Below are 25,858 nucleotides of genomic sequence, written 5' to 3'. Positions count from 1 at the left end.
TGTTGGTTAGAGCCTGTAAGTAAACATTTCACTGTAAGGTCTACTACACCTGTTGTATTCAGCATTTCACTGTAACGTCTACTACACCTGTTGTATTCAGCATTTCACTGTAAGGTCTACTAAACCTTTTGTATTCAGCATTTCACTGTAAGGTCTACTAAACCTGTTGTATTCAGCATTTCACTGTAAGGTCTACTAAACCTGTTGTATTCAGCATTTCACTGTAAGGTCTACTACACCTTTTGTATTCAGCATTTCACTGTAAGGTCTACTACACCTGTTGTATTCAGCATTCCACTGTAAGGTCTACTACACCTGTTGTATTCAGCATTTCACTGTGAGGTCTACTACACCTGTTGTATTCAGCATTTCACTGTAAGGTATACTACACCTGTTGGTTAGAGCCTGCAACTAAGCATTTCACTGTAAGGTCTACTACACCTGTTGTATTCAACATTTCACTGTAAGGTCTACTACACCTGTTGTATTCATCATTTCACTGTAAAGTCTACTACACCTGTTGTATTCATCATTTCACTGTAAAGTCTACTACACCTGTTGTATTCAGAATTTCACTGTGAGGTCTACTACACCTGTTGTATTCAGCATTTCACTGTGAGGTCTACTACACCTGTTGTATTCATCATTTCACTGTAAAGTCTACTACACCTGTTGTATTCAGAATTTCACTGTGAGGTCTTCTACACCTGTTGTATTCAGCATTTCACTGTAAGGTCTACTACACCTGTTGTATTCAGCATTTCACTGTAAGGTCTACTAAACCTGTTGTATTCAGCATTTCACTTTGAGGTCTACTACAACTGTTGTATTCAGCATTTCACTGTGAGGTCTACTACACCTGTTGTATTCGGCGCACGTGACACAAACTTTGATTTGATAAAAATATTGTGGGAGCTGTTTTGTTAGACTTCAGTATGGCTTTTGACATTATCGATCATAGTCTCCTGCTGGAAATAAAATGGACGCCTATCAAACATAATCCAGTTAGAATCAGGAATTCCCCAAGGCAGCTGTATGTACACAGAGAGCTAGCATTATTAAAATGCATGTCAATCTCTCCTGGCTCAAAGTGGAGGAGAGATTGACTAACGTTAGCTAGCCAGTTAGGTAAACAATGAACCATAATCACAACTCATGACGTTACTGCCCTGTGTGAATCTGCAGGTAGCTAACCATCCATGTTCAATATTAGCTAGCTAACATTAGGCTCTAAATGTAGCTAGTTAGACTATCTTACCTGTATATAATTCGTGGTTGGACGTGTCTCCTGTTGGATGCCATGGTTGCCCTTAGTTTGAAGATGTAATCCGGTGACAGTTGTTTCCCCCATCTCCTCAGTCCTCCAGAAAGTGGAGAGCAACACTTATGCAGTTTTAATACATGATACATCAAAAAGCTGCGTTAGACAGGATTACCCTACACATACTGACCAGCTCAAATACACAAAAGCATGCTATATGGCAGACCAATCCAAACTCATCTCTCGGCATGTCCAGCCCACTCATTATCTCAGCCAATCATGGCTAGTGGGAAGGTTGCTGACTTTTTCTTTGGCTAACCAACTAGGCTCGTAATTTAACAACTATGTCTGTGTCTCTCCTCTCATGGGTTCTCCTGTCTGTCCTCTCATCCTGTCTGTCTCTTCTCCTCTCTCATGGTTCTCCTATTTGGCTTCTCATCCTGTCGCTCTTTTCTCCTGCATGTCTTCTCATCCCTTCTCTCCTTTCTTTTCTCTCTATCCCTTTGTGGGTTCTCCTGCCTGTCCTCTCTTCCTGTCTGTCTTTATTTGTATTTACAGATGGCATACAAGTTTGTTATTAAGGCATACGAAAGTTCACATGTTCCAGAAGGCATTTCTCATTTTGAATAAAAACAAGTTTATGTTCTAACAACTCTCCTGTGAAGTAGTGTCTCACGACATGCGCCTAGTTTCCTGAAACGGGTCACATATACACTATATATACAAAAGTATGTGGACAATCCTTCAAATTAGTGGATTTGGCTATTTCAGCCACACCCGTTGCTATAAAATCGAACACACAGCCATGTAATCTCCATAGACAAACATTGGCAGTAGAATGGCCTTACTCAGTGACTTCCAAGTGGATCCGTCATAGGATGCCAACTTTCCAAAAAGTCAGTTTGTCACATTTCTGCCCTGCTAGAGCTGTCTAGGTTAACTTTCAGTGCTGTTATTGTGAAGTTAAAATGTCTAGGAGAAACAACGGCTCAGTCCTGAAGTGGGAGGCCACACAAGCTCACAGAAGCGCATCCTCGGTTGCAACACTCACTATCGAGTTCCAAACTGCCTCTGGAAGCAATCTCAGCATCAGAACTATACGTCTGGAGCTTCACGAAATGGAATTCCATGGCTGAGCATCCGTACATTAGCCTAATATCACCATGCGCAATGCCAAATGTCGACTGGAGTGACGTAAAGCTTGCCGCCATTGGACTCTGGAGCAGTGGAAACACGTTCTCTGTAGTGATGAATCACGCTTCACCATCTGGCAGTCCGAGGGACAAATCTGGGTTTGGCGGATGCCAGGAGAACGCTACCTGCCCCAATGCATAGTGCCAACTGTAAAGTTTGGTGGAGGAGGAATAATAGTTTGGGGCTGTTTTTAATGGTTCAGGCCCCTTAGTTCCAGTGAAGGGAAATCTTAACGCTACAGCATACAATTACATTTACATTTAAGTCATTTAGCAGACGCTCTTATCCAGAGCGACTTACAAATACAATGACATTCTAGACTATTCTGTGCTTCCAACTTTGTGGCAACAGTTTGGGGAAGTCCCATTCGTGTGAGTACCTGCGCTGCGTGTTTTTGCCTTCGTGCCCTTGTGGATTGCGCAGATGATTATGGGTCTCGTCCCGTGTGTTGATCATTGTGTGCTTGTGTTTTTTGTTGTTGTTTGGGATTCAACACTTTGTTTCGTATAGTGTTTGTTTGGTCTTCATCCCTGTGCGTTTACAGGGCACCCCGTAGCGTGTGCGGACAAGACGGGCTCTAGTGAGCGTGTGCGGACAGGACGGGCTCTAGTGAGCATGTGCGGACAGGACGGGCTGTAGTGAGCGTGTGCGGACAAGACGGGCTCTAGTGAGCGTGTGCGGACAGGACGGGCTCTAGTGAGCATGTGCGGACAGGACGGGCTGTAGTGAGCGTGTGCGGACAAGACGGGCTCTAGTGAGCGTGTGCGGACAGGACGGGCTCTAGTGAGCGTGTGCGGACAGGACGGGCTCTAGTGAGCGTGTGCGGACATGACGGGCTCTAGTGAGCGTGTGCGGACAGGACAGGCTCTACGGAGCGTGTGCGGACAGGACAGGCTCTACTGAGCGTGTGCGGACAGGACAGGCTCTAGTGAGCGTGTGCAAGACAGTCTTCTGAGCAGCAGGGCTGGCACCTTATCATACTTTTCTCTCTCTTCACTACAGGAGACCAATGAGATTGTGGCCATTAAGAAGTTCAAGGACAGTGAAGGTAAGAGGCCTGTATTTAATCAGGAAATCATTCATATTAAGTCCTGTGATAAAGAATGCTGATTTGATCCAGCCAAACCCGTCTTCTGTTATGGGTGCGTGTCTGTCTGTCTCCTGTTTGCATCTAGTCTCATGGGTTCTTCGGTCTCTCTCACTCCTGTCTGTCTCTTCTCATCCGGTCTGTGGCTTCGCTCCTGTCTGTCTCTTCTCATCCTCTCTGTGTCTTCTCATCCTCTCTGTGTCTTCTCATCCTCTCTGTATCTTCTCTCCTGTCTGTCTCTTCTCATCCTCTCTGTATCTTCTCTCCTGTCTGTCTCTTCTCATCCTCTCTGTCTCTTCTCATCCTCTCTGTGTCTTCTCATCCTCTCTGTGTCTTCTCATCCTCTCTGTATCTTCTCTCCTGTCTGTCTCTTCTCATCCTCTCTGTATCTTCTCTCCTGTCTGTCTCTTCTCATCCTCTCTGTCTCTTCTCATCCTCTCTGTGTCTTCTCATCCTCTCTGTGTCTTCTCATCCTCTCTGTATCTTCTCTCCTGTCTGTCTCTTCTCATCCTCTCTGTATCTTCTCTCCTGTCTGTCTCTTCTCATCCTCTCTGTATCATCTCTCCTGTCTGTCTCTTCTCATCCTCTCTGTATTTTCTCTCCTGTCTCTTCTCATCCTCTCTGTCTCTTCTCATCCTCTGTGTCTTCTTTCCTGTCTGTCTCTTCTCATCCTGTCTGTCTCTTCTCATCCTGTCTGTATCTTCTCTCCTGTCTGTCTCTTCTCATCCTCTCTGTGTCTTCTCATCCTCTCTGTGTCTTCTCATCCTCTCTGTATCTTCTCTCCTGTCTGTCTCTTCTCATCCTCTCTGTCTCTTCTCATCCTCTCTGTATCTTCTCTCCTGTCTCTTCTCATCCTCTCTGTGTCTTCTCTCCTGTCTGTCTCTTCTCATCCTCTCTGTGTCTTCTCATCCTGTCTGTATCATCTCTCCTGTCTGTCTCTTCTCATCCTCTCTGTATCTTCTCTCCTGTCTGTCTCTTCTCATCCTCTGTATCATCTCTCCTGTCTGTCTCTTCTCATCCTCTCTGTGTCTTCTCTCCTGTCTGTCTCTTCTCATCCTCTCTGTATCTTTTTTCCTGTCTGTATCATCTCTCCTGTCTGTATCTTCTTTCCTGTCTGTCTCTTCTCATCCTCTCTGTGTCTTCTCTCCTGTCTGTCTCTTATCATCCTCTGTCTTCTCTCCTGTCTGTCTCTTCTCATCCTCTCTGTATCTTCTTTCCTGTCTGTCTCTTCTCATCCTGTCTGTCTCTTCTCATCCCCTCTGTCTCTTCTCATCCTCTCTGTATCTTCTTTCCTGTCTGTCTCTTCTCATCCTGTCTGTCTCTTCTCATCCCGTCTGTCTCTTCTCATCCTGTCTGTCTCTTCTCATCCTGTCTGTCTCTTCTCTCCTGTATGTCTTCTCATCCTGTCTGTCTCTTCTCATCCTGTCTGTCTCTTCTCTCCTGTATGTCTTCTCATCCTGTCTGTCTCTTCTCATCCTGTCTGTTCTCTCCTTTCATCCCGTCTGTCCTCTCTTCCTGTCTGTCCTCCCTGTATGTCCTCTCTTCCTGTCTTTCTCCACTCCTCCTCTTCCTGTCTGTCTCCATTCCTCTCTTCCTGTCTGTCTCCACTCCTCTCTTCCTGTCTGTCTCCTCTCCTCTCTTCCTGTCTGTTCTCTCCTCTCTTCCTGTCTGTTCTCTCCTCTCTTCCTGTCTGTTCTCTCCTCTCTTCCTGTCTGTCTCCACTCCTCTCTTCCTGTCTGTCTCCTCTCCTCTCTTACTGTGTTTTTCCACTCCTCTTCCTGTCTGTTCTCTCCTCTCTTCCTGTCGGACTCCACTCCTCTTCCTGTCTGTTCTCTCCTCTCATCCTGTCTGTCCTCTTACTGTCTTTCTCCACTCCTCTTCCTGTCTGTTCTCTCCTCTCTTCCTGTCTGACTCCACTCCTCTTCCTGTCTGTTCTCTCCTCTCTTCCTGTCTGTCTCCATTCCTCTCTTCCTGTCTGTCTCCTCTCCTCTCTTACTGTCTGTCTCCACTCCTCTCTTCCTGTCTGTCTCCTCTCCTCTCTTACTGTGTTTCTCCACTCCTCTTCCTGTCTGTTCTCTCCTCTCCTCTCTTCCTGTCTGTCTCCACTCCTCTCTTCCTGTCTCCTTTCCTCTCCTCTCTTCCTGTCTGTCTCCATTCCTCTCTTCCTGTCTGTCTCCTCTCCTCTCTTCCTTTCTGTCTCCACTCCTCTCTTCCTTTCTGTCTCCTCTCCTCTCTTACTGTGTTTTTCCACTCCCCTTCCTGTCTGTTCTCTCCTCTCTTCCTGCCTGTCTCCACTCCTCTCTTTCTGACTGTCTCCACTCCTCTTCCTGTCTTTCTCCACTCCTCTCTGACTGTTTCTCTCCACTCCTCTTCCTGTCTGTTCTCTCCTCTCTTCCTGTCTGTCTCCATTCCTCTCTTCCTGTCTGTCTCCACTCCTCTCTTTCTGACTGTCTCCTCTCCTCCTGTCTGTCTCCTCTCCTCTCTTCCTGTCTGTCTCCACTCCACTCCTCTTCATGTCTGTTCTCTCCTCTCTTCCTGTCTTTCTCCACTCCTCTCTTCCTGTCTGTCTCCTCTCTTCCTGTCTGTCTCCTCTCTTCCTGTCTGTCTCCTCTCTTCCTGTCTGTCTCCTCTCCTCCTGTCTGTCTCCTCTCCTCTCTTCCTGTCTGTCTCCGCTCCACTCCTCTTCATGTCTGTTCTCTCCTCTCTTCCGGTCTTTCTCCACTCCTCTCTTCCTGTCTGTCTCCTCTCCTCTCTTACTGTCTGTCTCCTCTCCTCTCTTCCTGTCTGTCTCCACTCCTCTCTTCCTGTCTGTTCTCTCCTCTCTTCCTGTCTGTTCTCTCCTCTCTTCCTGTCTGTCTCCACTCCTCTCTTCCTTTCTGTCTCCTCTCCTCTCTTACTGTCTTTCTCCACTCCTCTTCCTGTCTGTTCTCTCCTCTCTTACTGTCTTTCTCCACTCCTCTTCCTGTCTGTTCTCTCCTCTCTTCCTGCCTGTCTCCACTCCTCTCTTACTGTCTTTCTCCACTCCTCTCTTTCTGACTGTCTCCACTCCTCTCTTCCTGTCTGTTCTCTCCTCTCTTCCTGTCTGTCTCCACTCCTCTCTTCCTGTCTGTTCTCTCCTCTCTTCCTGTCTGTCTCCACTCCTCTCTTTCTGACTGTCTCCACTCCTCTCTTCCTGTCTGTTCTCTCCTCTCTTCCTGTCTGTTCTCTCCTCTCTTCCTGTCTGTTCTCTCCTCTCTTCCTGTCTGTTCTCTCCTCTCTTCCTGTCTGTCTCCACTCCTCTCTTCCTGTCTGTTCTCTCCTCTCTTCCGGTCTGTCTCCACTCCTCTCTTTCTGACTGTCTCCACTCCTCTTCCTGTCTTTCTCCACTCCTCTTCCTGTCTTTCTCCACTCCTCTCTGACTGTTTCTCTCCACTCCTCTCTGACTGTTTCTCTCCACTCCTCTTCCTGTCTGTCTCCACTCCTCTTTCTGACTGTCTCCACTCCTCTCTTACTGTCTTTCTCCACTCCTCTCTGACTGTTTCTCTCCACTCCTCTTCCTGTCTGTTCTCTCCTCTTTTCCTGTCTGTCTGTCTCCTCTCTTCCTGTCTCTCCTCTTCCAGTCTATCTCCTCTCTTCCTGTCTGTCTCCTCTCTTCCTGTCTGTCTCCTCTCTTCCTGTCTGTCTCCACTCCTCTCTTCCTGTCTTTCTCCACTCCTCTCTTCCTGTCTTTCTCCACTCCTCTCTTCCTGTCTATCTCCTCTCTTCCTGTCTGTCTCCTCTCTTCCTGTCTGTCTCCTCTCCTCCTGTCTGTCTCCTCTCCTCTCTTCCTGTCTGTCTCCACTCCACTCCTATTCATGTCTGTTCTCTCCTCTCTTCCGGTCTTTCTCCACTCCTCTCTTCCTGTCTGTTCTCTCCTCTCTTCCTGTCTGTCTCCACTCCTCTCTTCCTGTCTGTCTCCACTCCTCTCTTCCTGTCTGTCTCTACTCCTCTCTTACTGTCTGTCTCCTCTCATCTCTTACTGTCTGTCTCCTCTCCTCTCTTCCTGTCTGTTCTCTCCTCTCTTCCTGTCTGTTCTCTCCTCTCTTCCTGTCTGTTCTCTCCTCTCTTCCTGTCTGTTCTCTCCTCTCTTCCTGTCTGTCTCCACTCCTCTCTTCCTGTCTGATCTCTCCTCTCTTCCTGTCTGATCTCTCCTCTCTTCCTCTGTCTCCACTCCTCTCTTCTTGTCTGTCTTCTCCTCTCTTCCTGTCTGTCTCCTCTCCTCTCTTCCTGTCTGATCTCTCCTCTCTTCCTCTGTCTCCACTCCTCTCTTCTTGTCTGTCTTCTCCTCTCTTCCTGTCTGTTCTCTCCTCTCTTCCTGTCTGATCTCTCCTCTTTTCTTGTCTGTCTGTCCTCACCTCTCTTCCCGTCTGTTCTCTCCTCTCATCCTGTCTGTCCTCTCTTCCTGTCTGTCTCCTCTCTTCCTGTCTCCTCTCCTCTCTTCCTGTCTCCCCTCCTCTCTTCCTGTCTGATCTCTCCTCTCTTCCCATCTGTTCTCTCCTCCTCCTGTCTGTCTCCACTCCTCTCTTCTTGTCTGTCTGTTTATCCTCTCTTCCTGTCGGTCTCTCCTTTCCCCAGAGAATGAGGAGGTTAAGGAGACCACACTCCGGGAGCTGAAGATGCTCCGAACCTTGAAGCAGGAGAATATCGTGGAGCTGAAGGAAGCCTTCCGCAGGAGGGGGAAACTCTACCTGGTGTTTGAGTATGTAGAGAAGGTAAGACTAGGACTAGCTTCACTTGTAGTCTCCTGCAGTGAATATTGATTATATCTCAGAATAATAAGACTTATGAAGCCTTCAAATTATAGTTTAGATGTTGATCAAATAAATAGTCCAGGAGATTGATACTGATCCCTTCTGTTGGTCTCTTCTAGAACATGCTGGAGCTGCTGGAGGAGCTTCCTAACGGAGTGCCGTCTGATAAAGTCAGGAACTACATCTACCAGCTGATCAAAGCTATCCATTGGTGTCATAAGAACGACATTGTCCACCGGGGTAAGGAGACATGATGCTTTAGGAACCAGAACCAATTAACACACCTTTATTATACCAGAGCCTCAGCCTTCCATTAGGCCCTAGTGCACACTCTTCAGGTAATATGAAGTTCCAACATTCCTCCGTCCTGCCATGACATCTTTTCTGGTTTAATAGTTTAATAGTCTGTTCAGTGTCTCAGATGATGAGAGCTTGTGACTTGGAATACAGCAACACTCCAGATGGCTTGCCATCTTTCAGACAACATGATGACAATATTATGGAGGCAAACCATATCCCCTCACTATGACCTGCCTTAGGTTTAGCTAACCCTAACCCATATCCCCTCACTATGACCTGACTTAGGGTTAGCTAACCCTAACCCATATCCCCTCACTATGACCTGACTTAGGGTTAGCTAACCCTAACCCATATCCCCTCACTATCAAATCAAATCAAATCAAATTTATTTATATAGCCCTTCGTACATCAGCTGATATCTCAAAGTGCTGTACAGAAACCCAGCCTAAAACCCCAAACAGCAAACAATGCAGGTGTAAAAGCACGGTGGCTAGGAAAAACTCCCTAGAAAGGCCAAAACCTAGGAAGAAACCTAGAGAGGAACCAGGCTATGTGGGGTGGCCAGTCCTCTTCTGGCTGTGCCGGGTAGAGATTATAACAGAACATGACCAAGATGTTCAAATGTTCATAAATGACCAGCATGGTCAAATAATAATAAGGCAGAACAGTTGAAACTGGAGCAGCAGCACAGTCAGGTGGACTGGGGACAGCAAGGAGCCATCATGTCAGGTAGTCCTGGGGCACGGTCCTAGGGCTCAGGTCCTCCGAGAGAGAGAAAGAAAGAGAGAATTAGAGAGAGCATATGTGGGGTGGCCAGTCCTCTTCTGGCTGTGCCGGGTGGAGATTATAACAGAACGTGGCCAAGATGTTCAAATGTTCATAAATGACCAGCATGGTTGAATAATAGTAAGGCAGAACAGTTGAAACTGGAGCAGGAGCATGGCCAGGTGGACTGGGGACAGCAAGGAGTCCTCATGTCAGGTAGTCCTGGGACATGGTCCTAGGGCCCAGGTCCTCCGAGAGAGAGAAAGAAAGAGAGAAGGAGAGAATTAGAGAACGCACACTTAGATTTACACAGGACACCGAATAAGACAGGAGAAGTACTCCAGATAAACAAACTGACCCTAGCCCCCCGACACATAAACTACTGCAGCATAAATACTGGAGGCTGAGACAGGAGGGGTCAGGAGACACTGTGGCCCCATCCGAGGACACCCCCGGACAGGGCCAAACAGGAAGGATATAACCCCACCCACTTTGCCAAAGCACAGCCCCCACACCACTAGAGGGAAATCTTCAACCACCAACTTACCATCCTGAGACAAGGCCGAGTATAGCCCACAAAGATCTCCGACACGGTACAACCCAAGGGGGGAGGAAACCCAGACAGGCCGACCACAACAGTGAATCAACCCACCCAGGTGACGCACCCCCCAGGGACGGCAGGAGAGAGCCCCAGCAAGCCAGTGACTTAGCCCCGTAACAGGGTTAGAGGCAGAGAATCCCAGTGGAAAAAGGGGAACCGGCCAGGCAGAGACAGCAAGGGCGGTTCGTTGCTCCAGAGCCTTTCCGTTCACCTTCCCACTCCTGGGCCAGACTACACTCAATCATATGACCCACTGAAGAGATGAGTCTTCAGTAAAGACTTAAAGGTTGAGACCGAGTTTGCGTCTCTGACATGGGTAGGCAGACCGTTCCATAAAAATGGAGCTCTATAGGAGAAAGCCCTGCCTCCAGCTGTTTGCTTAGAAATTCTAGGGACAATTAGGAGGCCTGCGTCTTGTGACCGTAGCGTACGTGTAGGTATGTACGGCAGGACCAAATCAGAGAGGTAGGTAGGAGCAAGCCCATGTAATGCTTTGTAGGTTAGCAGTAAAACCTTGAAATCAGCCCTTGCTTTGACAGGAAGCCAGTGTAGAGAGGCTAGCACTGGAGTAATATGATCAAATTTTTTGGTTCTAGTCAGGATTCTAGCAGCCGTATTTAGCACTAACTGAAGTTTATTTAGTGCTTTATCCGGGTAGCCGGAAAATAGAGCATTGCAGTAGTCTAACCTAGAAGTGACAAAAGCATGGATTAATTTTTCTGCATCATTTTTGGACAGCAAGTTTCTGATTTTTGCAATGTTACGTAGATGGAAAAAAGCTGTCCTCGAAATGGTCTTGATATGTTCTTCAAAAGAGAGATCAGGGTCCAGAGTAACGCCGAGGTCCTTCACAGTTTTATTTGAGACGACTGTACAACCATTAAGATTAATTGTCAGATTCAACAGAAGATCTCTTTGTTTCTTGGGACCTAGAACAAGCATCTCTGTTTTGTCCGAGTTTAATAGTAGAAAGTTTGCAGCCATCCACTTCCTTATGTCTGAAACACATGCTTCTAGCGAGGGCAATTTTGGTGCTTCACCATGTTTCATTGAAATGTACAGCTGTGTGTCATCCGCATAGCAGTGAAAGTTTACATTATGTTTTCGAATAACATCCCCAGGAGGTAAAATATATAGTGAAAACAATAGTGGTCCTAAAACAGAACCTTGAGGAACACCGAAATGTACAGTTGATTTGTCAGAGGACAAACCATTCACAGAGACAAACTGATATCTTTCCGACAGATAAGACCTAAACCAGGCCAGAACATGTCCGTGTAGACCAATTTGGGTTTCCAATCTCTCCAAAAGAATGTGGTGATCGATGGTATCAAAAGCAGCACTAAGGTCTAGGAGCACGAGGACAGATGCAGAGCCTCGGTCCGATGCCATCAAAATGTCATTTACCACCTTCACAAGTGCCGTCTCAGTGCTATGATGGGGTCTAAAACCAGACTGAAGCATTTCGTATACATTGTTTGTCTTCAGGAAGGCAGTGAGTTGCTGCGCAACAGCCTTCTCTAAAATCTTTGAGAGGAATGGAAGATTTGACCTGACTTAGGGTTAGCTAACCCTAACCCATATCCCCTCACTATGACCTGACTTAGGGTTAGCTAACCCTAACCCATATCCCCTCACTCCTGTCTATCTCTGTCTCTGTCTTATCTCTCTCTCCCTCCTTTGTGTCTGTCTCTCCTTCCTGTCTCTCTCCTTCCTGTCTGTCTCTGTCTCTCTCTCCTCAGATATAAAGCCAGAGAACCTTCTAATCAGTTCTGATGACATCCTCAAGCTATGTGACTTCGGTGAGCAGAGCAACCTGTCTGTCTGTCATCTTCATTCAGTCAGTAACAGCACCAACCTGTTAGAGAATCTAACCCTAACCCTAGTCTCTACTGTTCTACCCTGTATCCTGTTAAACCCTAACCCTAACCCTAGTCTCTACTGTTCTACCCTGTATCCTGTTAAACCCTAACCCTAACCCTAGTCTCTACTGTTCTACCCTGTATCCTGTTAAACCCTAACCCTAACCCTAGTCTCTACTGTTCTACCCTGTATCCTGTTAAACCCTAACCCTAACCCTAGTCTCTACTGTTCTACCCTGTATCCTGTTAAACCCTAACCCTAACCCTAGTCTCTACTGTTCTACCCTGTATCCTGTTAAACCCTAACCCTAACCCTAGTCTCTACTGTTCTACCCTGTATCCTGTTAAACCCTAACCCTAACCCTAGTCTCTACTGTTCTACCCTGTATCCTGTTAAACCCTAACCCTAACCCTAGTCTCTACTGTTCTACCCTGTATCAACTGTCCTTAGCCATTAACATGTTGATTTAAGTTCCTATAGAAACAGCTAGTCTTCATATGGAGTTATGTTAGCCTGTCTTCTCTGGAAGGTTAGTGTCTGTCTGACACTCCGACTCACTCACTCACTCACTCACTCACTCACTCACTCACTCACTCACTCACTCACTCACTCACTCACTCACTCACTCACTCACTCACTCACTCACTCACTCACTCACTCACTCACTCACTAACACTCCGAGCCTCAGCAGGTTGTCAGTCTCTCACCAAAGATTGGCAACATAATGTCAGACACCATATGTTGACACACAGCTCTCCTCATTCCATGTTGACACACAGCTCTCCTCATTCCATGTTGACACACAGCTCTCCTCATTCCATGTTGACACACAGCTCTCCTCATTCCATGTTGACACACAGCTCTCCTCATTCCATGTTGACACACAGCTGTCCTCATTCCATGTTGACACACAGCTCTCCTCATTCCATGTTGACACACAGCTCTCCTCATTCCATGTTGACACACAGCTCTCCTCATTCCATGTTGACACACAGCTCTCCTCATTCCATGTTGACACACAGCTCTCCTCATTCCATGTGGACACACAGCTGTCCTCATTCCATGTTGACACACAGCTGTCCTCATTCCATGTTGACACACAGCTCTCCTCATTCCATGTTGACACACAGCTCTCCTCATTCCATGTGGTCTTGGGGTTGTTACTACCACATTGATTGCTACTATTTTTCACGTGTATTTTCCCTTTGAATGCTGTTTCATTCTTTCTTTCATTGTCATGTGATAATATTCTGCTGCACATCCAGTCAGTCAGGTTGGTGTTGGGTGGTACCAGACACTATGTTATATAGTCAGGTTGGTGTTGGGTGGTACCAGACACTATGTTATATAGTCAGGTTGGTGTTGGGTGGTACCAGACACTATGTTATATAGTCAGGTTGGTGTTGGGTGGTACCAGACACTATGTTATATAGTCAGGTTGGTGTTGGGTGGTACCAGACACTATGTTATATAGTCAGGTTGGTGTTGGGTGGTACCAGACACTATGGTATATAGTCAGGTTGGTGTTGGGTGGTACCAGACACTATGTTATATAGTCAGGTTGGTGTTGGGTGGTACCAGACACTATGTTATATAGTCAGGTTGGTGTTGGGTGGTACCAGACACTATGTTATATAGTCAGGTTGGTGTTGGGTGGTACCAGACACTATGTTATATAGTCAGGTTGGTGTTGGGTGGTACCAGACACTATGGTATATAGTCAGGTTGGTGTTGGGTGGTACCAGACACTATGTTATATAGTCAGGTTGGTGTTGGGTGGTACCAGACACTATGTTATATAGTCAGGTTGGTGTTGGGTGGTACCAGACACTATGTTATATAGTCAGGTTGGTGTTGGGTGGTACCAGACACTATGTTATATAGTCAGGTTGGTGTTGGGTGGTACCAGACACTATGTTATATAGTCAGGTTGGTGTTGGGTGGTACCAGACACTATGTTATATAGTCAGGTTGGTGTTGGGTGGTACCAGACACTATGTTATATAGTCAGGTTGGTGTTGGGTGGTACCAGACACTATGTTATATAGTCAGGTTGGTGTTGGGTGGTACCAGACACTATGTTATATAGTCAGGTTGGTGTTGGGTGGTACCAGACACTATGTTATATAGTCAGGTTGGTGTTGGGTGGTACCAGACACTATGTTATATAGTCAGGTTGGTGTTGGGTGGTACCAGACACTATGGTATATAGTCAGGTTGGTGTTGGGTGGTACCAGACACTATGTTATATAGTCAGGTTGGTGTTGGGTGGTACCAGACACTATGTTATATAGTCAGGTTGGTGTTGGGTGGTACCAGACACTATGTTATATAGTCAGGTTGGTGTTGGGTGGTACCAGACACTATGTTATATAGTCAGGTTGGTGTTGGGTGGTACCAGACACTATGTTATATAGTCAGGTTGGTGTTGGGTGGTACCAGACACTATGTTATATAGTCAGGTTGGTGTTGGGTGGTACCAGACACTATGGTATATAGTCAGGTTGGTGTTGGGTGGTACCAGACACTATGTTATATAGTCAGGTTGGTGTTGGGTGGTACCAGACACTATGTTATATAGTCAGGTTGGTGTTGGGTGGTACCAGACACTATGTTATATAGTCAGGTTGGTGTTGGGTGGTACCAGACACTATGTTATATAGTCAGGTTGGTGTTGGGTGGTACCAGACACTATGTTATATAGTCAGGTTGGTGTTGGGTGGTACCAGACACTATGATAGTCAGGTTGGTGTTGGGTGGTACCAGACACTATGGTATATAGTCAGGTTGGTGTTGGGTGGTACCAGACACTATGATAGTCAGGTTGGTGTTGGGTGGTACCAGACACTATGTTATATAGTCAGGTTGGTGTTGGGTGGTACCAGACACTATGTATATAGTCAGGTTGGTGTTGGGTGGTACCAGACACTATGATAGTCAGGTTGGTGTTGGGTGGTACCAGACACTATGATATAGTCAGGTTGGTGTTGGGTGGTACCAGACACTATGGTATATAGTCAGGTTGGTGTTGGGTGGTACCAGACACTATGATAGTCAGGTTGGTGTTGGGTGGTACCAGACACTATGGTATATAGTCAGGTTGGTGTTGGGTGGTACCAGACACTATGATATATAGTCAGGTTGGTGTTGGGTGGTACCAGACACTATGATATATAGTCAGGTTGGTGTTGGGTGGTACCAGACACTATGGTATATAGTCAGGTTGGTGTTGGGTGGTACCAGACACTATGATAGTCAGGTTGGTGTTGGGTGGTACCAGACACTATGATAGTCAGGTTGGTGTTGGGTGGTACCAGACACTATGTTATATAGTCAGGTTGGTGTTGGGTGGTACCAGACACTATGATAGTCAGGTTGGTGTTGGGTGGTACCAGACACTATGATAGTCAGGTTGGTGTTGGGTGGTACCAGACACTATGTTATATAGTCAGGTTGGTGTTGGGTGGTACCAGACACTATGATATATAGTCAGGTTGGTGTTGGGTGGTACCAGACACTATGTTATGTATATAGTCAGGTTGGTGTTGGGTGGTACCAGACACTATGTTATATAGTCAGGTTGGTGTTGGGTGGTACCAGACACTATGTTATATAGTCAGGTTGGTGTTGGGTGGTACCAGACACTATGTTATATAGTCAGGTTGGTGTTGGGTGGTACCAGACACTATGTTATATAGTCAGGTTGGTGTTGGGTGGTACCAGACACTATGTTATATAGTCAGGTTGGTGTTGGGTGGTACCAGACACTATGTTATATAGTCAGGTTGGTGTTGGGTGGTACCAGACACTATGTTATATAGTCAGGTTGGTGTTGGGTGGTACCAGACACTATGTTATATAGTCAGGTTGGTGTTGGGTGGTACCAGACACTATGTTATATAGTCAGGTTGGTGTTGGGTGGTACCAGACACTATGTTATATAGTCAGGTTGGTGTTGGGTGGTACCAGACACTATGTTATATAGTCAGGTTGGTGTTGGGTGGTACCAGACACTATGTTATATAGTCAGGTTGGTGTTGGGTGGTACCAGACACTATGTTATATAGTCAGGTTGGTGTTGGGTGGTACCAGACACTATGGTATATAGTCAGGTTGGTGTTGGGTGGTACCAGACACTATGTTATATAGTCAGGTTGGTGTTGGGTGGTACCAGACACTATGTTATATAGTCAGGTTGGTGTTGGGTGGTACCAGACACTATGTTATATAGTCAGGTTGGTGTTGGGTGGTACCAGACACTATGGTATATAGTCAGGTTGGTGTTGGGTGGTACCAGACACTATGTTATATAGTCAGGTTGGTGTTGGGTGGTACCAGACACTATGGTATATAGTCAGGTTGGTGTTGGGTGGTACCAGACACTATGATATATAGTCAGGTTGGTGTTGGGTGGTACCAGACACTATGTTATATAGTCAGGTTGGTGTTGGGTGGTACCAGACACTATGATAGTCAGGTTGGTGTTGGGTGGTACCAGACACTATGGTATATAGTCAGGTTGGTGTTGGGTGGTACCAGACACTATGATAGTCAGGTTGGTGTTGGGTGGTACCAGACACTATGATAGTCAGGTTGGTGTTGGGTGGTACCAGACACTATGATAGTCAGGTTGGTGTTGGGTGGTACCAGACACTATGATAGTCAGGTTGGTGTTGGGTGGTACCAGACACTATGGTATATAGTCAGGTTGGTGTTGGGTGGTACCAGACACTATGATAGTCAGGTTGGTGTTGGGTGGTACCAGACACTATGGTATATAGTCAGGTTGGTGTTGGGTGGTACCAGACACTATGATATATAGTCAGGTTGGTGTTGGGTGGTACCAGACACTATGATATATAGTCAGGTTGGTGTTGGGTGGTACCAGACACTATGGTATATAGTCAGGTTGGTGTTGGGTGGTACCAGACACTATGATAGTCAGGTTGGTGTTGGGTGGTACCAGACACTATGATAGTCTATGATAGTCAGGTTGGTGTTGGGTGGTACCAGACACTATGTTATATAGTCAGGTTGGTGTTGGGTGGTACCAGACACTATGATAGTCAGGTTGGTGTTGGGTGGTACCAGACACTATGATAGTCAGGTTGGTGTTGGGTGGTACCAGACACTATGTTATATAGTCAGGTTGGTGTTGGGTGGTACCAGACACTATGATATATAGTCAGGTTGGTGTTGGGTGGTACCAGACACTATGTTATATAGTCAGGTTGGTGTTGGGTGGTACCAGACACTATGTTATATAGTCAGGTTGGTGTTGGGTGGTACCAGACACTATGATAGTCAGGTTGGTGTTGGGTGGTACCAGACACTATGATAGTCAGGTTGGTGTTGGGTGGTACCAGACACTATGATAGTCAGGTTGGTGTTGGGTGGTACCAGACACTATGGTATATAGTCAGGTTGGTGTTGGGTGGTACCAGACACTGTTATATAGGCAGGTTGGTGTTGGGTGGTACCAGACACTATGGTATATAGTCAGGTTGGTGTTGGGTGGTACCAGACACTATGATAGTCAGGTTGGTGTTGGGTGGTACCAGACACTATGATAGTCAGGTTGGTGTTGGGTGGTACCAGACACTATGGTATATAGCCAGGTTGGTGTTGGGTGGTACCAGACACTATGTTATATAGCCAGGTTGGTGTTGGGTGGTACCAGACACTATGGTATATAGCCAGGTTGGTGTTGGGTGGTACCAGACACTATGATAGTCAGGTTGGTGTTGGGTGGTACCAGACACTATGATAGTCAGGTTGGTGTTGGGTGGTACCAGACACTATGATAGTCAGGTTGGTGTTGGGTGGTACCAGACACTATGGTATATAGTCAGGTTGGTGTTGGGTGGTACCAGACACTATGATAGTCAGGTTGGTGTTGGGTGGTACCAGACACTATGATATATAGTCAGGTTGGTGTTGGGTGGTACCAGACACTATGTTATATAGTCAGGTTGGTGTTGGGTGGTACCAGACACTATGGTATATAGTCAGGTTGGTGTTGGGTGGTACCAGACACTATGATAGTCAGGTTGGTGTTGGGTGGTACCAGACACTATGATAGTCAGGTTGGTGTTGGGTGGTACCAGACACTATGATAGTCAGGTTGGTGTTGGGTGGTACCAGACACTATGTTATATAGTCAGGTTGGTGTTGGGTGGTACCAGACACTATGATATATAGTCAGGTTGGTGTTGGGTGGTACCAGACACTATGTTATATAGTCAGGTTGGTGTTGGGTGGTACCAGACACTATGTTATATAGTCAGGTTGGTGTTGGGTGGTACCAGACACTATGATAGTCAGGTTGGTGTTGGGTGGTACCAGACACTATGATAGTCAGGTTGGTGTTGGGTGGTACCAGACACTATGATAGTCAGGTTGGTGTTGGGTGGTACCAGACACTATGTTATATAGTCAGGTTGGTGTTGGGTGGTACCAGACACTATGATATATAGTCAGGTTGGTGTTGGGTGGTACCAGACACTATGATAGTCAGGTTGGTGTTGGGTGGTACCAGACACTATGATAGTCAGGTTGGTGTTGGGTGGTACCAGACACTATGTTATATAGTCAGGTTGGTGTTGGGTGGTACCAGACACTATGATATATAGTCAGGTTGGTGTTGGGTGGTACCAGACACTATGTTATATAGTCAGGTTGGTGTTGGGTGGTACCAGACACTATGTTATATAGTCAGGTTGGTGTTGGGTGGTACCAGACACTATGATAGTCAGGTTGGTGTTGGGTGGTACCAGACACTATGATAGTCAGGTTGGTGTTGGGTGGTACCAGACACTATGATAGTCAGGTTGGTGTTGGGTGGTACCAGACACTATGTTATATAGTCAGGTTGGTGTTGGGTGGTACCAGACACTATGATATATAGTCAGGTTGGTGTTGGGTGGTACCAGACACTATGATAGTCAGGTTGGTGTTGGGTGGTACCAGACACTATGATAGTCAGGTTGGTGTTGGGTGGTACCAGACACTATGATAGTCAGGTTGGTGTTGGGTGGTACCAGACACTATGATATATAGTCAGGTTGGTGTTGGGTGGTACCAGACACTATGATAGTCAGGTTGGTGTTGGGTGGTACCAGACACTATGTTATATAGTCAGGTTGGTGTTGGGTGGTACCAGACACTATGTTATATAGTCAGGTTGGTGTTGGGTGGTACCAGACACTATGGTATATAGTCAGGTTGGTGTTGGGTGGTACCAGACACTATGTTATATAGTCAGGTTGGTGTTGGGTGGTACCAGACACTATGATAGTCAGGTTGGTGTTGGGTGGTACCAGACACTATGATAGTCAGGTTGGTGTTGGGTGGTACCAGACACTATGATAGTCAGGTTGGTGTTGGGTGGTACCAGACACTATGTTATATAGTCAGGTTGGTGTTGGGTGGTACCAGACACTATGTTATATAGTCAGGTTGGTGTTGGGTGGTACCAGACACTATGTTATATAGTCAGGTTGGTGTTGGGTGGTACCAGACACTATGATAGTCAGGTTGGTGTTGGGTGGTACCAGACACTATGATAGTCAGGTTGGTGTTGGGTGGTACCAGACACTATGATATATAGTCAGGTTGGTGTTGGGTGGTACCAGACACTATGGTATATAGCCAAGTTGGTGTTGGGTGGTACCAGACACTATGGTATATAGTCAGGTTGGTGTTGGGTGGTACCAGACACTATGGTATATAGTCAGGTTGGTGTTGGGTGGTACCAGACACTATGATAGTCAGGTTGGTGTTGGGTGGTACCAGACACTATGATAGCCAGGTTGGTGTTGGGTGGTACCAGACACTATGGTATATAGTCAGGTTGGTGTTGGGTGGTACCAGACACTATGTTATATAGTCAGGTTGGTGTTGGGTGGTACCAGACACTATGATAGTCAGGTTGGTGTTGGGTGGTACCAGACACTATGTTATATAGTCAGGTTGGTGTTGGGTGGTACCAGACACTATGATAGTCAGGTTGGTGTTGGGTGGTACCAGACACTATGATAGTCAGGTTGGTGTTGGGTGGTACCAGACACTATGATAGTCAGGTTGGTGTTGGGTGGTACCAGACACTATGATAGTCAGGTTGGTGTTGGGTGGTACCAGACACTATGTTATATAGTCAGGTTGGTGTTGGGTGGTACCAGACACTATGATATATAGTCAGGTTGGTGTTGGGTGGTACCAGACACTATGATAGTCAGGTTGGTGTTGGGTGGTACCAGACACTATGATAGTCAGGTTGGTGTTGGGTGGTACCAGACACTATGATAGTCAGGTTGGTGTTGGGTGGTACCAGACACTATGATATATAGTCAGGTTGGTGTTGGGTGGTACCAGACACTATGATAGTCAGGTTGGTGTTGGGTGGTACCAGACACTATGTTATATAGTCAGGTTGGTGTTGGGTGGTACCAGACACTATGTTATATAGTCAGGTTGGTGTTGGGTGGTACCAGACACTATGGTATATAGTCAGGTTGGTGTTGGGTGGTACCAGACACTATGTTATATAGTCAGGTTGGTGTTGGGTGGTACCAGACACTATGATAGTCAGGTTGGTGTTGGGTGGTACCAGACACTATGATAGTCAGGTTGGTGTTGGGTGGTACCAGACACTATGATAGTCAGGTTGGTGTTGGGTGGTACCAGACACTATGTTATATAGTCAGGTTGGTGTTGGGTGGTACCAGACACTATGTTATATAGTCAGGTTGGTGTTGGGTGGTACCAGACACTATGTTATATAGTCAGGTTGGTGTTGGGTGGTACCAGACACTATGATAGTCAGGTTGGTGTTGGGTGGTACCAGACACTATGATAGTCAGGTTGGTGTTGGGTGGTACCAGACACTATGATATATAGTCAGGTTGGTGTTGGGTGGTACCAGACACTATGGTATATAGCCAGGTTGGTGTTGGGTGGTACCAGACACTATGGTATATAGTCAGGTTGGTGTTGGGTGGTACCAGACACTATGGTATATAGTCAGGTTGGTGTTGGGTGGTACCAGACACTATGATAGTCAGGTTGGTGTTGGGTGGTACCAGACACTATGATAGCCAGGTTGGTGTTGGGTGGTACCAGACACTATGGTATATAGTCAGGTTGGTGTTGGGTGGTACCAGACACTATGTTATATAGTCAGGTTGGTGTTGGGTGGTACCAGACACTATGATAGTCAGGTTGGTGTTGGGTGGTACCAGACACTATGTTATATAGTCAGGTTGGTGTTGGGTGGTACCAGACACTATGATAGTCAGGTTGGTGTTGGGTGGTACCAGACACTATGATAGTCAGGTTGGTGTTGGGTGGTACCAGACACTATGATAGTCAGGTTGGTGTTGGGTGGTACCAGACACTATGGTATATAGTCAGGTTGGTGTTCTGGTGGTACCAGACACTATGATAGTCAGGTTGGTGTTGGGTGGTACCAGACACTATGGTATATAGTCAGGTTGGTGTTCTGGTGGTACCGGACACTATGATAGTCAGGTTGGTGTTGGGTGGTACCAGACACTATAATAGTCAGGTTGGTGTCCTGGTGGTACCAGACACTATAATAGTCAGGTTGGTGTTGGGTGGTACCAGACACTATGTTATATAGTCAGGTTGGTGTTGGGTGGTACCAGACACTATAATAGTCAGGTTGGTGTTGGGTGGTACCAGACACTATGATAGTCAGGTTGGTGTTGGGTGGTACCAGACACTATGATAGTCAGGTTGGTGTTGGGTGGTACCAGACACTATGGTATATAGTCAGGTTGGTGTTGGGTGGTACCAGACACTATGATAGTCAGGTTGGTGTTGGGTGGTACCAGACACTATGATAGTCAGGTTGGTGTTGGGTGGTACCAGACACTATGATAGTCAGGTTGGTGTTGGGTGGTACCAGACACTATGGTATATAGTCAGGTTGGTGTTCTGGTGGTACCAGACACTATGGTATATAGTCAGGTTGGTGTTGGGTGGTACCAGACACTATGATAGTCAGGTTGGTGTTGGGTGGTACCAGACACTATGATAGTCAGGTTGGTGTTGGGTGGTACCAGACACTATGATAGTCAGGTTGGTGTTGGGTGGTACCAGACACTATGATAGTCAGGTTGGTGTTGGGTGGTACCAGACACTATGGTATATAGTCAGGTTGGTGTTGGGTGGTACCAGACACTATGATAGTCAGGTTGGTGTTGGGTGGTACCAGACACACAGGTTGGTGTTGGGTGGTACCAGACACTATGTTATATAGGCAGGTTGGTGTTGGGTGGTACCAGACACTATGTTATATAGTCAGGTTGGTGTTGGGTGGTACCAGACACTATGGTATATAGTCAGGTTGGTGTTCTGGTGGTACCAGACACTATGATAGTCAGGTTGGTGTTGGGTGGTACCAGACACTAGTCAGGTTGGTGTTGGGTGGTACCAGACACTATGTTATATAGTCAGGTTGGTGTTGGGTGGTACCAGACACTATGGTATATAGTCAGGTTGGTGTTCTGGTGGTACCAGACACTATGATAGTCAGGTTGGTGTTGGGTGGTACCAGACACTATGATAGTCAGGTTGGTGTTGGGTGGTACCAGACACTATGGTATATAGTCAGGTTGGTGTTGGGTGGTACCAGACACTATGGTATATAGTCAGGTTGGTGTTGGGTGGTACCAGACACTATGATAGTCAGGTTGGTGTTGGGTGGTACCAGACACTATGATAGTCAGGTTGGTGTTGGGTGGTACCAGACACTATGGTATATAGTCAGGTTGGTGTTGGGTGGTACCAGACACTATGGTATATAGTCAGGTTGGTGTTCTGGTGGTACCAGACACTATGGTATATAGTCAGGTTGGTGTTGGGTGGTACCAGACACTATGATAGTCAGGTTGGTGTTGGGTGGTACCAGACACTATGTTATATAGTCAGGTTGGTGTTGGGTGGTACCAGACACTATGATAGTCAGGTTGGTGTTGGGTGGTACCAGACACTATGTTATATAGTCAGGTTGGTGTTGGGTAGTACCAGACACTATGTTATATAGTCAGGTTGGTGTTGGGTGGTACCAGACACTATGATAGTCAGGTTGGTGTTGGGTGGTACCAGACACTATGATCGTCAGGTTGGTGTTGGGTGGTACCAGACACTATGTTATATAGTCAGGTTGGTGTTGGGTGGTACCAGACACTATGTTATATAGTCAGGTTGGTGTTGGGTGGTACCAGACACTATGATAGTCAGGTTGGTGTTGGGTGGTACCAGACACTATGTTATATAGTCAGGTTGGTGTTGGGTGGTACCAGACACTATGTTATATAGTCAGGTTGGTGTTGGGTGGTACCAGACACTATGATAGTCAGGTTGGTGTTGGGTGGTACCAGACACTATGGTATATAGCCAGGTTGGTGTTGGGTGGTACCAGACACTATGTTATATAGCCAGGTTGGTGTTGGGTGGTACCAGACACTATGGTATATAGCCAGGTTGGTGTTGGGTGGTACCAGACACTATGATAGTCAGGTTGGTGTTGGGTGGTACCAGACACTATGATAGTCAGGTTGGTGTTGGGTGGTACCAGACACTATGATAGTCAGGTTGGTGTTGGGTGGTACCAGACACTATGTTATATAGTCAGGTTGGTGTTGGGTGGTACCAGACACTATGATAGTCAGGTTGGTGTTGGGTGGTACCAGACACTATGTTATATAGTCAGGTTGGTGTTGGGTGGTACCAGACACTATGGTATATAGTCAGGTTGGTGTTGGGTGGTACCAGACACTATGTTATATAGTCAGGTTGGTGTTGGGTGGTACCAGACACTATGATAGTCAGGTTGGTGTTCTGGTGGTACCAGACACTATGATAGTCAGGTTGGTGTTGGGTGGTACCAGACACTATGATAGTCAGGTTGGTGTTGGGTGGTACCAGACACTATGTTATATAGTCAGGTTGGTGTTGGGTGGTACCAGACACTATGATAGTCAGGTTGGTGTTCTGGTGGTACCAGACACTATGGTATATAGTCAGGTTGGTGTTGGGTGGTACCAGACACTATGGTATATAGTCAGGTTGGTGTTGGGTGGTACCAGACACTATGATATATAGTCAGGTTGGTGTTGGGTGGTACCAGACACTATGATAGTCAGGTTGGTGTTGGGTGGTACCAGACACTATGATAGTCAGGTTGGTGTTGGGTGGTACCAGACACTATGATAGTCAGGTTGGTGTTGGGTGGTACCAGACACTATGTTATATAGTCAGGTTGGTGTTGGGTGGTACCAGACACTATGATAGTCAGGTTGGTGTTGGGTGGTACCAGACACTATGTTATATAGTCAGGTTGGTGTTGGGTGGTACCAGACACTATGATAGTCAGGTTGGTGTTGGGTGGTACCAGACACTATGGTATATAGTCAGGTTGGTGTTGGGTGGTACCAGACACTATGATAGTCAGGTTGGTGTTGGGTGGTACCAGACACTATGTTATATAGTCAGGTTGGTGTTCTGGTGGTACCAGACACTATGGTATATAGCCAGGTTGGTGTTCTGGTGGTACCGGACACTATGATAGTCAGGTTGGTGTTGGGTGGTACCAGACACTATAATAGTCAGGTTGGTGTCCTGGTGGTACCAGACACTATAATAGTGAGGTTGGTGTTGGGTGGTACCAGACACTATGTTATATAGTCAGGTTGGTGTTGGGTGGTACCAGACACTATAATAGTCAGGTTGGTGTTGGGTGGTACCAGACACTATGATATATAGTCAGGTTGGTGTTGGGTGGTACCAGACACTATGATAGTCAGGTTGGTGTTGGGTGGTACCAGACACTATGATAGTCAGGTTGGTGTTGGGTGGTACCAGACACTATGATAGTCAGGTTGGTGTTGGGTGGTACCAGACACTATGATAGTCAGGTTGGTGTTGGGTGGTACCAGACACTATGATAGTCAGGTTGGTGTTGGGTGGTACCAGACACTATGATAGTCAGGTTGGTGTTGGGTGGTACCAGACACTATGATAGTCAGGTTGGTGTTGGGTGGTACCAGACACTATGATATATAGTCAGGTTGGTGTTGGGTGGTACCAGACACTATGGTATATAGTCAGGTTGGTGTTCTGGTGGTACCAGACACTATGGTATATAGTCAGGTTGGTGTTGGGTGGTACCAGAGTCAGGTTGGTGTTGGGTGGTACCAGATGATAGTCAGGTTGGTGTTGGGTGGTACCAGACACTATGATAGTCAGGTTGGTGTTGGGTGGTACCAGACACTATGGTTTATAGTCAGGTTGGTGTTGGGTGGTACCAGACACTATGGTATATAGTCAGGTTGGTGTTCTGGTGGTACCAGACACTATGGTATATAGTCAGGTTGGTGTTGGGTGGTACCAGACACTATGATAGTCAGGTTGGTGTTGGGTGGTACCAGACACTATGATATATAGTCAGGTTGGTGTTGGGTGGTACCACACACTATGATATATAGTCAGGTTGGTGTTGGGTGGTACCAGACACTATGTTATATAGTCAGATTGGTGTTCTGGTGGTACCAGACACTATGATATATAGTCAGGTTGGTGTTGGGTGGTACCAGACACTATGATAGTCAGGTTGGTGTTGGGTGGTACCAGACACTATAATAGTCAGGTTGGTGTTGGGTGGTACCAGACACTATGATAGTCAGGTTGGTGTTGGGTGGTACCAGACACTATGGTATATAGTCAGGTTGGTGTTCTGGTGGTACCAGACACTATGATAGTCAGGTTGGTGTTGGGTGGTACCAGACACTATGATAGTCAGGTTGGTGTTGGGTGGTACCAGACACTATGTTATATAGTCAGGTTGGTGTTGGGTGGTACCAGACACTATAATAGTCAGGTTGGTGTTGGGTGGTACCAGACACTATGATATATAGTCAGGTTGGTGTTGGGTGGTACCAGACACTATGATAGTCAGGTTGGTGTTGGGTGGTACCAGACACTATGATAGTCAG

The 25,858-nt window shown here is 46.6% G+C and overlaps 1 protein-coding gene across 1 annotated transcript in view; it reads left to right on the top strand.

The window, feature by feature from the left end:
- Window positions 1-3,283: 3,283 nt before the first annotated feature.
- LOC123995389 (cyclin-dependent kinase-like 5) overlaps window positions 3,284-25,858 on the top strand; it is a 182,837-nt gene continuing 160,262 nt past the window's right edge. The window contains exons 1-5 of the mRNA XM_046298961.1: window positions 3,284-3,331; window positions 3,458-3,503; window positions 8,136-8,272; window positions 8,431-8,551; window positions 11,720-11,779. Of these exons, the coding sequence (XP_046154917.1) occupies window positions 3,284-3,331; window positions 3,458-3,503; window positions 8,136-8,272; window positions 8,431-8,551; window positions 11,720-11,779 (412 nt within the window). The remainder of the gene's footprint in view (window positions 3,332-3,457; window positions 3,504-8,135; window positions 8,273-8,430; window positions 8,552-11,719; window positions 11,780-25,858) is intronic.

The sequence above is a fragment of the Oncorhynchus gorbuscha genome, linkage group LG02 (genome assembly GCF_021184085.1).
Source record: "Oncorhynchus gorbuscha isolate QuinsamMale2020 ecotype Even-year linkage group LG02, OgorEven_v1.0, whole genome shotgun sequence".
NCBI classification, from domain to species: domain Eukaryota; kingdom Metazoa; phylum Chordata; class Actinopteri; order Salmoniformes; family Salmonidae; genus Oncorhynchus; species Oncorhynchus gorbuscha.
The sequence above is the reverse complement of the archived record's forward strand: the minus strand, read 5'-3'. Positions and strand labels throughout refer to the sequence as shown.